This window comes from Phallusia mammillata, chromosome 1, assembly GCF_965637545.1.
Source record: "Phallusia mammillata chromosome 1, kaPhaMamm4.hap1.1, whole genome shotgun sequence".
NCBI lineage: Eukaryota > Metazoa > Chordata > Ascidiacea > Phlebobranchia > Ascidiidae > Phallusia > Phallusia mammillata.
Genome location: NC_137252.1, coordinates 4,016,393 through 4,028,019, shown reverse-complemented (window position 1 = coordinate 4,028,019; position 11,627 = coordinate 4,016,393). Strand labels below are relative to the sequence as shown.

The window sequence follows — 11,627 nt, the reverse complement described above, 5'->3', positions numbered from 1 at the left end:
TTTTGGAATATTTTTGAATTGGTCAGTGAATTGGATCAGTCTACAACCACAACAACAACTTTCCAAACCATTAAAAATCTCTGGCCATTGTGGGTCGAGTTTATTAACTTGTGGCTAATGACCAAAATAGGTTTAAATGTTAAATTAATCACGGTGAAGTTTGGACCCAAATGTGGACGGCCGGTCTGAAACAAGCCCGTTTTGTTTGAACATAAATTTAATCGGGTTCCCCACTACCTTGATTGTTTCCAAATCCATTTGGGGTCTTGACTTTAAGAACTAAACAATTCAATGTGGGTTGTAACAAATAAAGATTTCTATTGATCTTGTACCGGTTACAGCTAGCTTATATATAAGCAATTACGTAAAGACAAACGGGCGCAAGATTCAACTTATTAGAGAAACACGTCGTACACCGACTAATAACAACAAGAAGTTACCTTCTGGTATAGATACATTTGGTATAATTTTTGATACGATGTTAACCAGGATGTCACTAAGGGTAGTAAAATTGTTCAACAGCGTAACTCTGTCGTTGCCAGTTCCGTTGTTGGCAATAGTTTGAAGCTCACTTTTAGGTATTTGAGGTCCGATTCCAATGGCGTACACTGTAATGTTGTTGCTGCTCGTCAACTCGTAACTATAACAAACAATAGATGCGATGTAGCTTAACTGGTTTTAGCTGTTGTTGGTAAGAGGTTGCAAAACAAAAACTAACAAAAATTTTCTGCATTGCCCCGTTTATGAAGACAATCTGAAATCTTTGTTTTGGAAATTAATTTTAACATATTTGTCAAAAAGTCTGTCAAAAATCGAAAAGTCAAAAATCTATCTGTAACATCATCTTGTCAAAAAGATAAATGGCTGTTACAATGAAACTGGGCTTACACTTGAAATAATAATCTGGGCATTTTCGAGAAAAAGATTGAAACGCATCTGTGTGGGTGCCATAGAAACGATAAGGATACGAATAAAGCAAAAAAAAGACATTTAAAAACAAAAAATAAGATTGGTCGTCACACTAAACGCTAACCTGGTAGGCAAAAGAGAATGGTCTGCTGCCCAACGGTATGTTGTAAGAATCAGAAATTTTTTGGCAGTTGCGGCGTTGGCTGAGTTGTTGAAGTCGATCTATAAGAAGAAAGTTAAGAGCTTTTGCTTTTATTTATGTTAAAACAACACCTTACTTTGACAGCTCTCTCGATGGCGGTTGCGATAAAAGAGATTTTCCAATAATCCCAACTCACACTATTGTTTACAGCATCTTTGATACATTGGACTGTGGTGCAATTTCCAAGAGTGGTAGGGTTGTAATAAAAGCCGTTGTCGCTGTAGTCAGGACTGTCAAATAAAAATATGGAAAGTATTTGTGTCGTAAAAATTTATATTAAGTCGTTGTATTTTTCTTGCAGGTTATGTTGAAATATTTTGTCTATGATTTTTAAAACTGATTTTCAGTATGTTTTATTATTAGGCAAAAAAGAAAGAGACTAAAAACTGGAGCAATTGAGGTAAACAAACATCAGGTGTCAGCAACGTTTATTACATGAGTGCATTTTTCCAACTGAAACGTCATGTTTCTTACAAATAACTAAACATAATGCTTTCAAAAAAACAAAAAAAACTGTAAAAACATTTGTTATTAATACATCGCGTAGAACTTAGCTGACAGAACAACGTTTTTGTTCACAAAATGCATTTACCCATTTCTATCGTTGGATCCATACAGTAGAATAGCAACTTGCAGTGAGTTTTGGGAAAAACCCGGTGCTAGAGCATCAGCCATTGTTACAAAAGCATTTTGATATCGTGCATAAGGAAATAAATAACTATCCACCAAAAACACAATATCAATTTCTTGGGCTGAAAACAAAACATAAGGTCAAAGACTGCTAAGTGGGGATAAATTGGGGACAAGAAGGGCACTCCACTAGCAACGTAACAATAACAAAGCCGATATACTAAGAAACTTGTTTGGATTGGTAGCAGTTTTCTGGGACTACTTTAATCTTCCACACAATGAGTTAACAAAGATTGAACCCGAGTTATAAACGCGCCTGAAATTGGAGCCCGAATGCGACCCGAACCCAAAAGTACAAACCCGAAATCCGGGCCGAACCCGAGTCGTTTTTAAGAACCCCGTTTAAGCCCGAAAGTTTGATTGACAGGCATATGCATTGAAGCCTCAAAAAAGACCAAGACAACAAAAACAAGAGGCAATCGGTCTTAATGAATGTGTTGTAGGGCTGTTTGACATTAGGTCAGGTCCAGCAACTGGCTATTAAATTTATTCAAAAAGTAAGATTGTTTTACAACTCTGGGTAGAACATCCCTTACATTATTTTGTAATCTTGAATAGCAATTCAATTTAAGACTAAAATGACGATATTTTTCCCAGGCGCAAATGTTCCTTCTTTTAATTGAATTGTGCCACATAAATTTATTTGAATTCGTCAACAAACACATATTTTAAAGGAAATTCACATGTTGCAAACTGGGCCGAAATTGGGGGAAATACGTCACCAATGATAGTGAGAATTCAAACCACAATTAAACCTGTTTTATTCAAACTTAAACTCGAAAACCTGGCCCGATTTAACTCTGCACCCACCAGAAGGCACTATTATGTTGCCATCAAAACATAAACTGGTTGTGTTTGTTAAGTTCACATAAGGTATAGAAGTAACGCCATGGCCGAGTTTACCTTGCAAACTTGGTTTGAAGCAGACGACGGCCAGCACCACAAGTAGAGAAACATAACAGCTCATTTTTGTCAACTTATTGCTTTCTGCAGAATATTACGATTTTCCAACACTGAACCACCAGATTTTGTAAAAAACCTAAATATGTTTTAAAATTGTGGTCAAATTAGACGTAATTATAATTTGTTTCTTCAAAATCACTTAAAACCAATGACAGCATTCGGCGTGTACTTGACCTGTCAGATCCACAAATTTCTTAAACTATTCACCTCCATATCACCTTGCATCGCGTCATTCTATATTAATCTGACCACACCGACACCAACCAGTAGCTATATACAAGCACGAAAGCAACAGGCTGTATGAAAAACGCTGATTCTTATTATCAGTTCTCCACAGTTGGCAAAATCCACATATTTTTATATGTATGTCTTCAGGAGCTTGTTACTAAGTTAATACGAAATTGATTGTTACAAAAAAGCTTTGAGGCATTTTAATTAAAGTCAACAAATGAGTTCGGCAACTTATTTTACCAACTTCTTTCCATACTCGCTTTTTCTGTGATGGTGCACTTCGTGGTCGTGAGCGAAACTTTGTGAAAAACATGAGTTCTTTACTTAAAAACGATTTGTGTAACTTCCACCAATGTATGAGGAACGTTGTTAAATTTCAAACCCGGTAAATGAAGCGCATGTTCAGTAATACTCACTGGTTTATTGCACCATGCTTGATTTCTCCAACCTGGTATTTGGGCTGAAACGGTTTACCTTAGGCTAATATCTTGATGATTCAATTTTTGTGTCTTCAGTCATACCGAGTGCACACATTTATCCCACTGAACAGTGTCTCTAAACCTGGGGGTCGCGACCCTCAAAGGGGTCGCCATGTAGGTTTGAGAGAGTCGCGAAGACGCAACCCATCTCGGAAACATTTTATTCAAACTTTCCCCGTATCCTCAGTTTAGAATAGTAACTCACACAACATATTGATTTAGAATTGACACGACAGTGTTTGCAAATATATACTTTTATATGATTGTTTTTTTGGCTTTTCCGATATAAAAAAAGGCAAAGAACCACTGCCCTAGAACAATGTTAGGTGAGTACAAAAGTTACAAGACTTTGTTAAACAAAATAACACCTTTTGTGCAAATCAGCAATGTTTTGAAAGACTTGACCGATTCGTGAACGCAAGTGCAAATCTCATCATGTTGTTACGTCAAAATTTAGCATCTTGGATGATTCACCTTCGTTCAACACAAGATGATGTAATTTTGTGCACTAGCGTCGTCAAGCGGCAGACAAATTTGAAAACAAAAACAGGTCTGTGGCGGTTGCCTGTCATTGTAATTTTTTGATGAACCGAACCAGCCCCAAAAGGCCGAATGGTCATGCGCGCCTGCCCCACATACAGAATTGAACAAATCTTGATCGAGATAAAAATGTTTAAAATGTTAAGTGAGGAATTGCTAATGAAAGATTGAGGATTGCTGTGTTGATTGGATTGGTTAAAAACAAACAGTTGCCTGTAGTAACACATTTTTTTTAATTCAGAAATGTTGACGGGCTGCTGGAATGCTAAACCATATACCTAGTAGAAAACAACCTTCTCCAAAGCACGCTAGCCCTGTGGTATAAACTGAAAATGCCACCACAAAAGAACTTAAGATTAAACGACACGAAAGTAGTTTTCTTTCCACTGATCCATTATGTGGTTTGTAAAACAGAATTTTCTTCCATTGAGCCGAGATGTCAATGTAAAGCCGCGTGTTAAGTGATGTTTGCTTATACACTATAGATTGGCTTTGGTTAGTTGGGTATTATGTTGTTAATTGAGGCACTTTACAAAATGTTGGAAAGCGCCGCATTGATTGGATTCTTTTAAAAACAATCAGTTGCCTAATAGAAACAGACGTTTTTTTTTAACTTCGTCAGTAGTTTAACACACATTTGCTCATTTATTATCACGCTTATGTAACATTATATCAATGTAGTCGTTCTCAGTATAATGGGTCAAACGGCATGTAATGTGATAACAACACAACATCGGTGATATAAGAGGAGCTATGATATAAACCAGGGGTCACCAAACTTTTTACACTGCGGGCCGGATAAGTTTAAAATTGATTCGCGCGGGCCGCATAGTTTACATGCCCCAGCGATTTCTATAGGGGCACCAAGAGATGGTCTTTCCACAATCTAATTCAAAATCTGGTAATGCGACTGTTAAACTGTACAGCTGGTCTCATCATACGAGCAATGCTTGTATATTACGTCACAACTAACAAAATAAGGCAATTGTTTGCACACAATTAACACTTGTAGTCCAATTTGTGACGTAACAAACCGGCTTTGGATCAATCTTGAGAGTTGTATTCCTATGAAACTAGGTAATATCAATTCTACATATCGCGACAGGAAAACTTTCGTAAGGAGTAGATTAATTTTTGAATGTTACAAAGTTATCAACACGATTTGGCAAACCAAAAAATGTGGTCGCGGGCCGGATGAAATGACCTCGAGGGCCAGATCCGGCCCGCGGACACAAGATGTGTTAGTTATGTCAGCTACAAAATGTGCAACACTTGTGACCTAACCAACGTTCTTGTTAAACTTTTGTTTTGTTTAACCGACGATTATATGTTCACCGATAGGCGACGTTTCGACGAATCGGTTGGAGCAACATTACACAGGGTAATCAACCAAAGGAAATTTGCTCAAAAAAATCACTGTAGAGATGTCTAGAAGTGCGAAAGCTCGACGATAGCTATTGTAGTTTTTATGTTGATCCTGTTGGCGCGCGAGTGAATGTTATATAACATCGGAAATTTAAAACCACTGTCGCAAAAAATGATGTTTTAGCCGCAACTAATTGTTGAAACTTTCATCTCCTTTTGCATTTGAAATTTCACCTCCTTGTGCGTTTAAACTTTCACCTTCTTCAGCGTTTGAACTTTCACCCCCTTCTGCATTTGAACTTTCACCTTTGTTTGGTTTAGCATCGTTTTTCTGCTGCTTCGATCCAACATCAGCTTCACGCTTACACGTCAGCATTTCCTGTCTGGTGTCGTCATCCATGACGCAGTACAGCAGGAAGACGACGAATCCCTGCAATCCGTTCACCAAGCTGTGAATGTACATAAACACCTCGTTCGAAATCTCGTTCCCGATTCCTGCAAATGTAATGAGTTTGTGAAACAGTAGCCTTCGAAATCCCTTGCATTGATGCAACTTATGAAAATAAAAACGTTCAAAAATATAAAAGTAACAAACGCACAAATAGTACCTGTGAAAAACGCCAAAACCCAAGTTCCACCAAGCATAAAGAAGAGTAAGATAAAAGACTTCGCTGCTCTCAACGCATCTCCTGTCCCTGGATCTTCTCCTCTGTTCCGCATCTTCCTCGAGTGCAGCATCACATGTGTTGTCTTCAGGATGATCATGAAGTTGGTTAAGAGGACGAGAGCAAGAGGAGCGACGACCGTGGAGTAGAAGATCGGAGTACCCGGAGCCAACCAGCATCTGTCGTACTTTGGAACCTTAATAAATTCGTTACATTGCTCGTACAATGGTTGGGGCTTCATGTAGATGTCGAGAGGAAATCCCACAGAAAAGGATAATCCCACTACAATAACTGGAACAATCCAACCAATGACCATGAAGATTTTTAAACGGTTTGACGGATTTTGGGTTCGGAATTTGACTGGAAACGAAGTTGCCATGAAGAGACGAATTCCTTCAAGTAGGAACCATACTCCTGAAACAAAACATTCGCGCCAAATCACAGAATATAAACCAATGCTTAAAATTTCAATTGCCCTGTTATTTTGTACTGTATACCTGAAGACAGCAAAAGATATTGGTTTGCTGCTGTGTGAATCACGCATGGAATCTCATGCATCACGACAAGATCATGTGATATGTTGACAGCGTGAAAGAGCAGAAGAGCCATTGACAAGCTGATTTGAACCGGAACCCGATCTCCGCTGTGTTTCGACTTGTAGAGGATTATTATGGCGGCAATCAGAAACACGACTGAAGTTGATTCTGTGGCGTAAGATGTGATCTGCAACAACGTGTTGTTTATTTTGTTAGCCATTTGTTAAAGTTCACATTCAAATCTTTACCTTGACGCCCTTTGGTATGGTGGTGGATTCTACAGCCAGTAGAACAGTGAAAAGGGTGAGATGGTTGCACTTGCAAGTGATGTTACCTGTTACGTTATCTGTGATTGTTACGCAACCACGATCCGAGTATTTTCTTTCCACTTTGTCGAAGAAGAGACAGATTGGTTCCAATTTTTTAATCTTCTGGTTTTCTTGGGATATATTTCCCGCTTTGATCAGATTGCAGACGGTTGCTTGTGATTGGGGTGGTAATTGGAGGCTTGCTTTTCCTGTCAGTTGACCGTTCATTTCTTCGGTAGTTGATCTTTTGCGGCGCAAGCGCTTAAAGCTTTCGGCATCCCAACCCACAATAGCAATGTAGGTTGTGTTGAACGTAGCTATGTACCGCGTTGTAGCCAATGAACCGGATTCTATAGGTTGAGTCTGTGCAGTTTGTGTTGCGTTTATCTTGAAGACAAGCACCGCAATCACGATTCGTTTCACTCCATTTGTTTGCAGTATAAAGTCGATATGAGATGAACCCAACTGAAGATTTGTGTTGTATGTCTCCTGGTTGATGTTGGTAACTACGATGTGCAGTTGAGCATCTCCGCTGCTATAAGTGCTTCCGTTTGTTTGTAAATGATTTCGGGAAAAATTTTCAATTCGATTTTCGATGTTTTCTATTTCTATCACACTTGCAAGATTTACATTTTTTAACTGATCCAGAAATGAAGAACCTGTAACAAACCAATTCCATAACAGGTTGGTGAACCAAATATCGTAAGTAGTTTAGCGATAGTTTTAACCATGCCAAATTACAAATGCAAAACGCAATGCGTAACTGCAAACAGTGAAAAAAAGGTTGTGCTATTGTTTTAAACTGGTCAGTATTTCTGAAAGAATAAACACAGAACAACAAAACTCACGAGCTCTGCTTAATGATTTTATTCAATGTTTGTAATAATAAATTTATAATAAGATTATTAGATATCAGAAAGAACATTTCAACCCATTAAAAATCTCTGGTCATTTTGGGTTGAGTTTATTTACTCAAAAACCTGTGGCAAAAGACCGAAGTTCAAAGGGAGTTTAAATGTTGGATTAATCACGGTGAAGTTACGACCCAAATGTGAAGGACAAGCGCGTATCAAGTCCGTTTTGTTTAAACATAAATTTAAATTGGTTCCCCACCACCTAGCCTGCTTCCAAATCCGGTTACTGGGGTCTTGAAGTTAAGAACTATATATAGCGACGTGGATTGTGACAAACAAATATTACTTCATAGCCGATATAATTTAGTTTATAAAATATTATTTTCTTATGCGTCTGGTGGTTGCGCTAATGAAAAAGTGACGTAAGATTCAACATATTTGAGAAACATGTCGTACACCGACTAATCACAACAACAAGTTACCTTCTGGTGTAGATGCATTTGCTATAATTTTCGATACAATATTAACCAGGGTGTCACCAAGGGTGGTAAAATTGGCTAACAGTGTAACTCTGTCGTTGTTAACTCCGTTGTTAGCAATGACTTGAAGGTCACTTTCAACAACGTCTTGTCCAATTCCAATAGGGTACACTGTAATGTTGTTTCTGCATGTCAAAATGTAACTGTTGTACGCAATACAAGTGTTGTAGGTTTAATTGATTACGACTGTTTTCGATACGGAAGAGTTGGAGTCAAATAAAGTTTTCTTTCAGTCCTCTGCTAGAACAAAATAAATACTTTTAAGAACAAATAAAAATTAAACATCACACTAAATGCTCGCCTGCCATGCAACTGAAAAGGGTCTGCTCTCCGGTATGTTGTAAGTATCAGAAATTTGTTGGAAGTTGCGGCGTTAACTGAGTTGTTGAAGTCGATCTATACAGAGTTTTAAAGTTAAGAGCTTTTGCCGTTTATTCCTGTTGAAACAACGCCTTACTTAGACAGCTCTCTCGATAGCGGTTGCGGTAAAAGCGTTTGTCCCAAAAGGCTGAACCATACCATTGTTTACAGCATCTTTAATACAATGGACTGTAGTGCAATCACCAAGAGTGGTAGGGTTGTGATAAGACTTGTTGTCGGTGTATTCAAGCCTGTCAAAAACAAATATAAAGAGTGTTTCATGTCAAAAACATTACATTGAGTCTGTGTATTTTTTCCATGTTATTACAAAACCGTTTGGCACTTCGAAACTTATTGGTTATAACTACATGCGTTTGAGAATAAAGAAAGTAACTTTTAGAAAGTAACTATTATCAGCTTTAACAGCCACCAACTTATTTATTTACTTGGAAATCTTGTCAACATCCAAAATTACCGGCATGTTTTAATGCAATACATAAAATCGAGACTAAAACGTTCATGAGCAAATGAAGCGAACAAATATTAGGTACCTTATGTACAACATCGTTAGAGCATAAGCGTTTTTTTCCGACTTAAAATGCCTGTTTTCTTCATTAAACATGTAAAAATGCTTTTAAATAATTTGGAATATAACAAGCATCGAAAATGGAATTCCTGGATAGTGAAACTAGTCATTTTTCATCTTTTATACGTGGACAACAACGTACAAAAATCTACAATCTTCAAATAAAAGCTCTTAAAATTGCCCCCTTTAAACATTTTCTATTGTTTCAATCGCCACGTTCTACTTAGGACTTTTCGATGGTCGAACAACGCTTTTGGTTCACAAAATACATTTACCTTCTTGAATTGTTGGTTCCGTACTGAAGAATAGCGACTTGCAAAAAGTTTTTGGCAAAACCCAGTGCAAGGGCATCAGCCATTGTTACAAAAGCATTCTTGTATGTTGCAAACTGAGAAGTTGTTATTGTGGTATACCAGTACTATAGTACTGTCCACCAAAAACACAATGTCGATTTCTTTAGCTAAAAAATAAAATAATAGTAGGTTAAAGGGAGCTAACTGGAGATAATTTAGGAGATAAGTAGCGCACTTCACTAACAACAAACAATCAAAAAGCCGCTATACCAAGAAACCTATTAGATGTTTGGTTTTGCACCAATTTTCTGGGACTACTATAACTTAATTATATCTTCGAAAACAATGTGTTAACAAAGGTTGAATATCTCTTACACTACTTAATCTTTAAATGCAATTCAATTAAACGCTTAATACGGCCGTCACCTCTATAGAGGGTTGGCAAACGCCTAATTCCCAGGCACAAACTTTTCTTCTATTAATTAATTCCAATAAGACACATCACCAAATTTGGCACACTGCTGATAAGGTAAATTCACATGTTGTAAACTTGGTTGAAATTTTAAAAAAAGGTACGACAAAAATGATAATGAAAAGTCAGACCCGAAAGAATTGATAGAATCAAATCTGTTTTATTCAAAATGAAACGCAAAACAACGACTCGATTTGCAACTCTGCACTCACCGCAAGTAAACTGGTTCTGTATGTTAGGTTTACATAAGGTATACAAGAAAAAATACGTCTAAGTTTACCTTGCAAACTTGGTTTGAAGCAGACGACGGCCAGCACCACAAGTAGAGAAACAAAGAAGCTCATTTTCTCAACTTATTGCTTTCCTCAGAATACTTACGATTTTGCAGCGATAAACTACTAGATATTGTCCAAACCAAAACTTGTTCTGAAACCGTGGTCATAAAAGACGTAATTATAATTTGATAAGGCTTATGACACAAACAGATGTAAACTCGTTTTAATTCTACAAAATCAGTTAAAACCAATGACCGCATTCGTAATAGACTTGCACTACCAGATCCACAGTATGGGTCTTAAACTATTTACCTTGATATCACCTTGCATCGCGTCTTTATGTTTTCAACTGACCAAACTGACACCAGTCAGTAGCTATATACAAGCACGGAAGCATCAAGGCTGGATGAAAAACGCCATATCCTTGTTGTCAGTTTCTTGCATTCGGCCTAATCCAGCTGCAGTACGTGTTGCGTAACTCGTTACCTTTTGATTATAACTGTACACAAAACTTTAAATTAAAACCAGAAGTTTGAATGAAAGTCTAAAGTTTAGCTAACTTATTTTACCAAACTCTTGCCATATTCGCTTTATTGCTGTGTTGATGCTCATCGAGTCGGTGAAACGTTATGAACTATAAAAAGATAAAAAATTCTTTGTTTGAAAACGAATTGTGTAACTTTCCACCAGTATATGAGAAACTTTGTTAATTATCAAACCCGGTAAACGAACGCTTAGTCAGTATTACCAACTGGTTATTTATGGTTGGTGTCTCCAACTTGATATATAGGCTAAAAACGATATTGTATTGACAAAACTGTGTAATTCGGTTGGGATCGAATATATTGGTTAATCAGTTTCTGGGTCTTTAGTGATACCGAGTAATGCATTCATCCAAAGCCCCTTGGAACAATGTTAGGTAAATACACACACAAAAATCACAAGACTCAGTTGATCAAAAACATCACTTGAACAAATAAGACACATTTTACATAACTTGATCGAGTCCCGGATAAACCAAGTGCAATTATCAGCGTGTTGTTACGTCATAATAGGAATCGAGTGTCTTGGATGATTCACCTTCGTTCAAGACAATATGATGTAATTTTGTGCTCTGGTGTCGTATAGCGGCAGAGAAATTTAAAAACAAAGACAGGTCTGTGGCGTTGGCCTATCATTGTGATGTATGTTGGAATAATGGGGACGGTTGGGCAGAAACTTGGCCGAATAGTCTGGCGCGCCTGACCCATATACAGACATAAAAAATGATCGGGATTCGTTCCCGGGAGCGTCCTGAGTTCGAACCCCGTTAAATAAAGCTGGACTTTTATTGGGGCAAAACAAAAACATGGTAGCAATC

General features: G+C 37.5%; 2 protein-coding genes across 2 annotated transcripts; both read right to left on the bottom strand.

The window, feature by feature from the left end:
* Nucleotides 1–217: 217 nt before the first annotated feature.
* Nucleotides 218–1,786, bottom strand: LOC145215688 (uncharacterized). Its single transcript, XM_080084447.1, has 5 exons — nucleotides 1,704–1,786; nucleotides 1,188–1,341; nucleotides 1,034–1,131; nucleotides 441–640; nucleotides 218–279 (listed from the first exon to the last, which is right to left on the bottom strand). Exons 1-5 carry the CDS (start codon nucleotides 1,784–1,786, stop codon nucleotides 218–220), a joined length of 597 nt encoding a protein of 198 aa, XP_079940573.1.
* A 3,783-nt stretch (nucleotides 1,787–5,569) lies between these two features.
* LOC145215604 (adhesion G-protein coupled receptor G6-like) lies at nucleotides 5,570–9,585 on the bottom strand. Its single transcript, XM_080084360.1, has 7 exons — nucleotides 9,503–9,585; nucleotides 8,801–8,892; nucleotides 8,225–8,392; nucleotides 6,829–7,547; nucleotides 6,542–6,767; nucleotides 5,988–6,458; nucleotides 5,570–5,874 (listed from the first exon to the last, which is right to left on the bottom strand). Exons 1-7 carry the CDS (start codon nucleotides 9,583–9,585, stop codon nucleotides 5,570–5,572), a joined length of 2,064 nt encoding a protein of 687 aa, XP_079940486.1.
* Between the last annotated feature and the right edge of the window lie 2,042 nt (nucleotides 9,586–11,627).

Bases quoted from the DNA above. Each gene is read 5' to 3' on its own strand.
- LOC145215688 (XM_080084447.1), bottom strand. From the start codon at position 1,786: ATGGCTGATGCTCTAGCACCGGGTTTTTCCCAAAACTCACTGCAAGTT. The intron at 1,342-1,703 runs GTAAATGCATTT...TTTATTTGACAG, and splicing joins GGATCCAACGATAGAAATGG to TCCTGACTACAGCGACAACG. The intron at 1,132-1,187 runs GTAAGGTGTTGT...TTCTTCTTATAG, and splicing joins CCATCGAGAGAGCTGTCAAA to ATCGACTTCAACAACTCAGC.
- LOC145215604 (XM_080084360.1), bottom strand. From the start codon at position 9,585: ATGGCTGATGCCCTTGCACTGGGTTTTGCCAAAAACTTTTTGCAAGTC. The intron at 8,393-8,800 runs GTATGGTTCAGC...ACAACATTACAG, and splicing joins TAAAGATGCTGTAAACAATG to TGTACCCTATTGGAATTGGA. The intron at 7,548-8,224 runs GTAACTTGTTGT...GGTTTGTTACAG, and splicing joins AAATGCATCTACACCAGAAG to GTTCTTCATTTCTGGATCAG.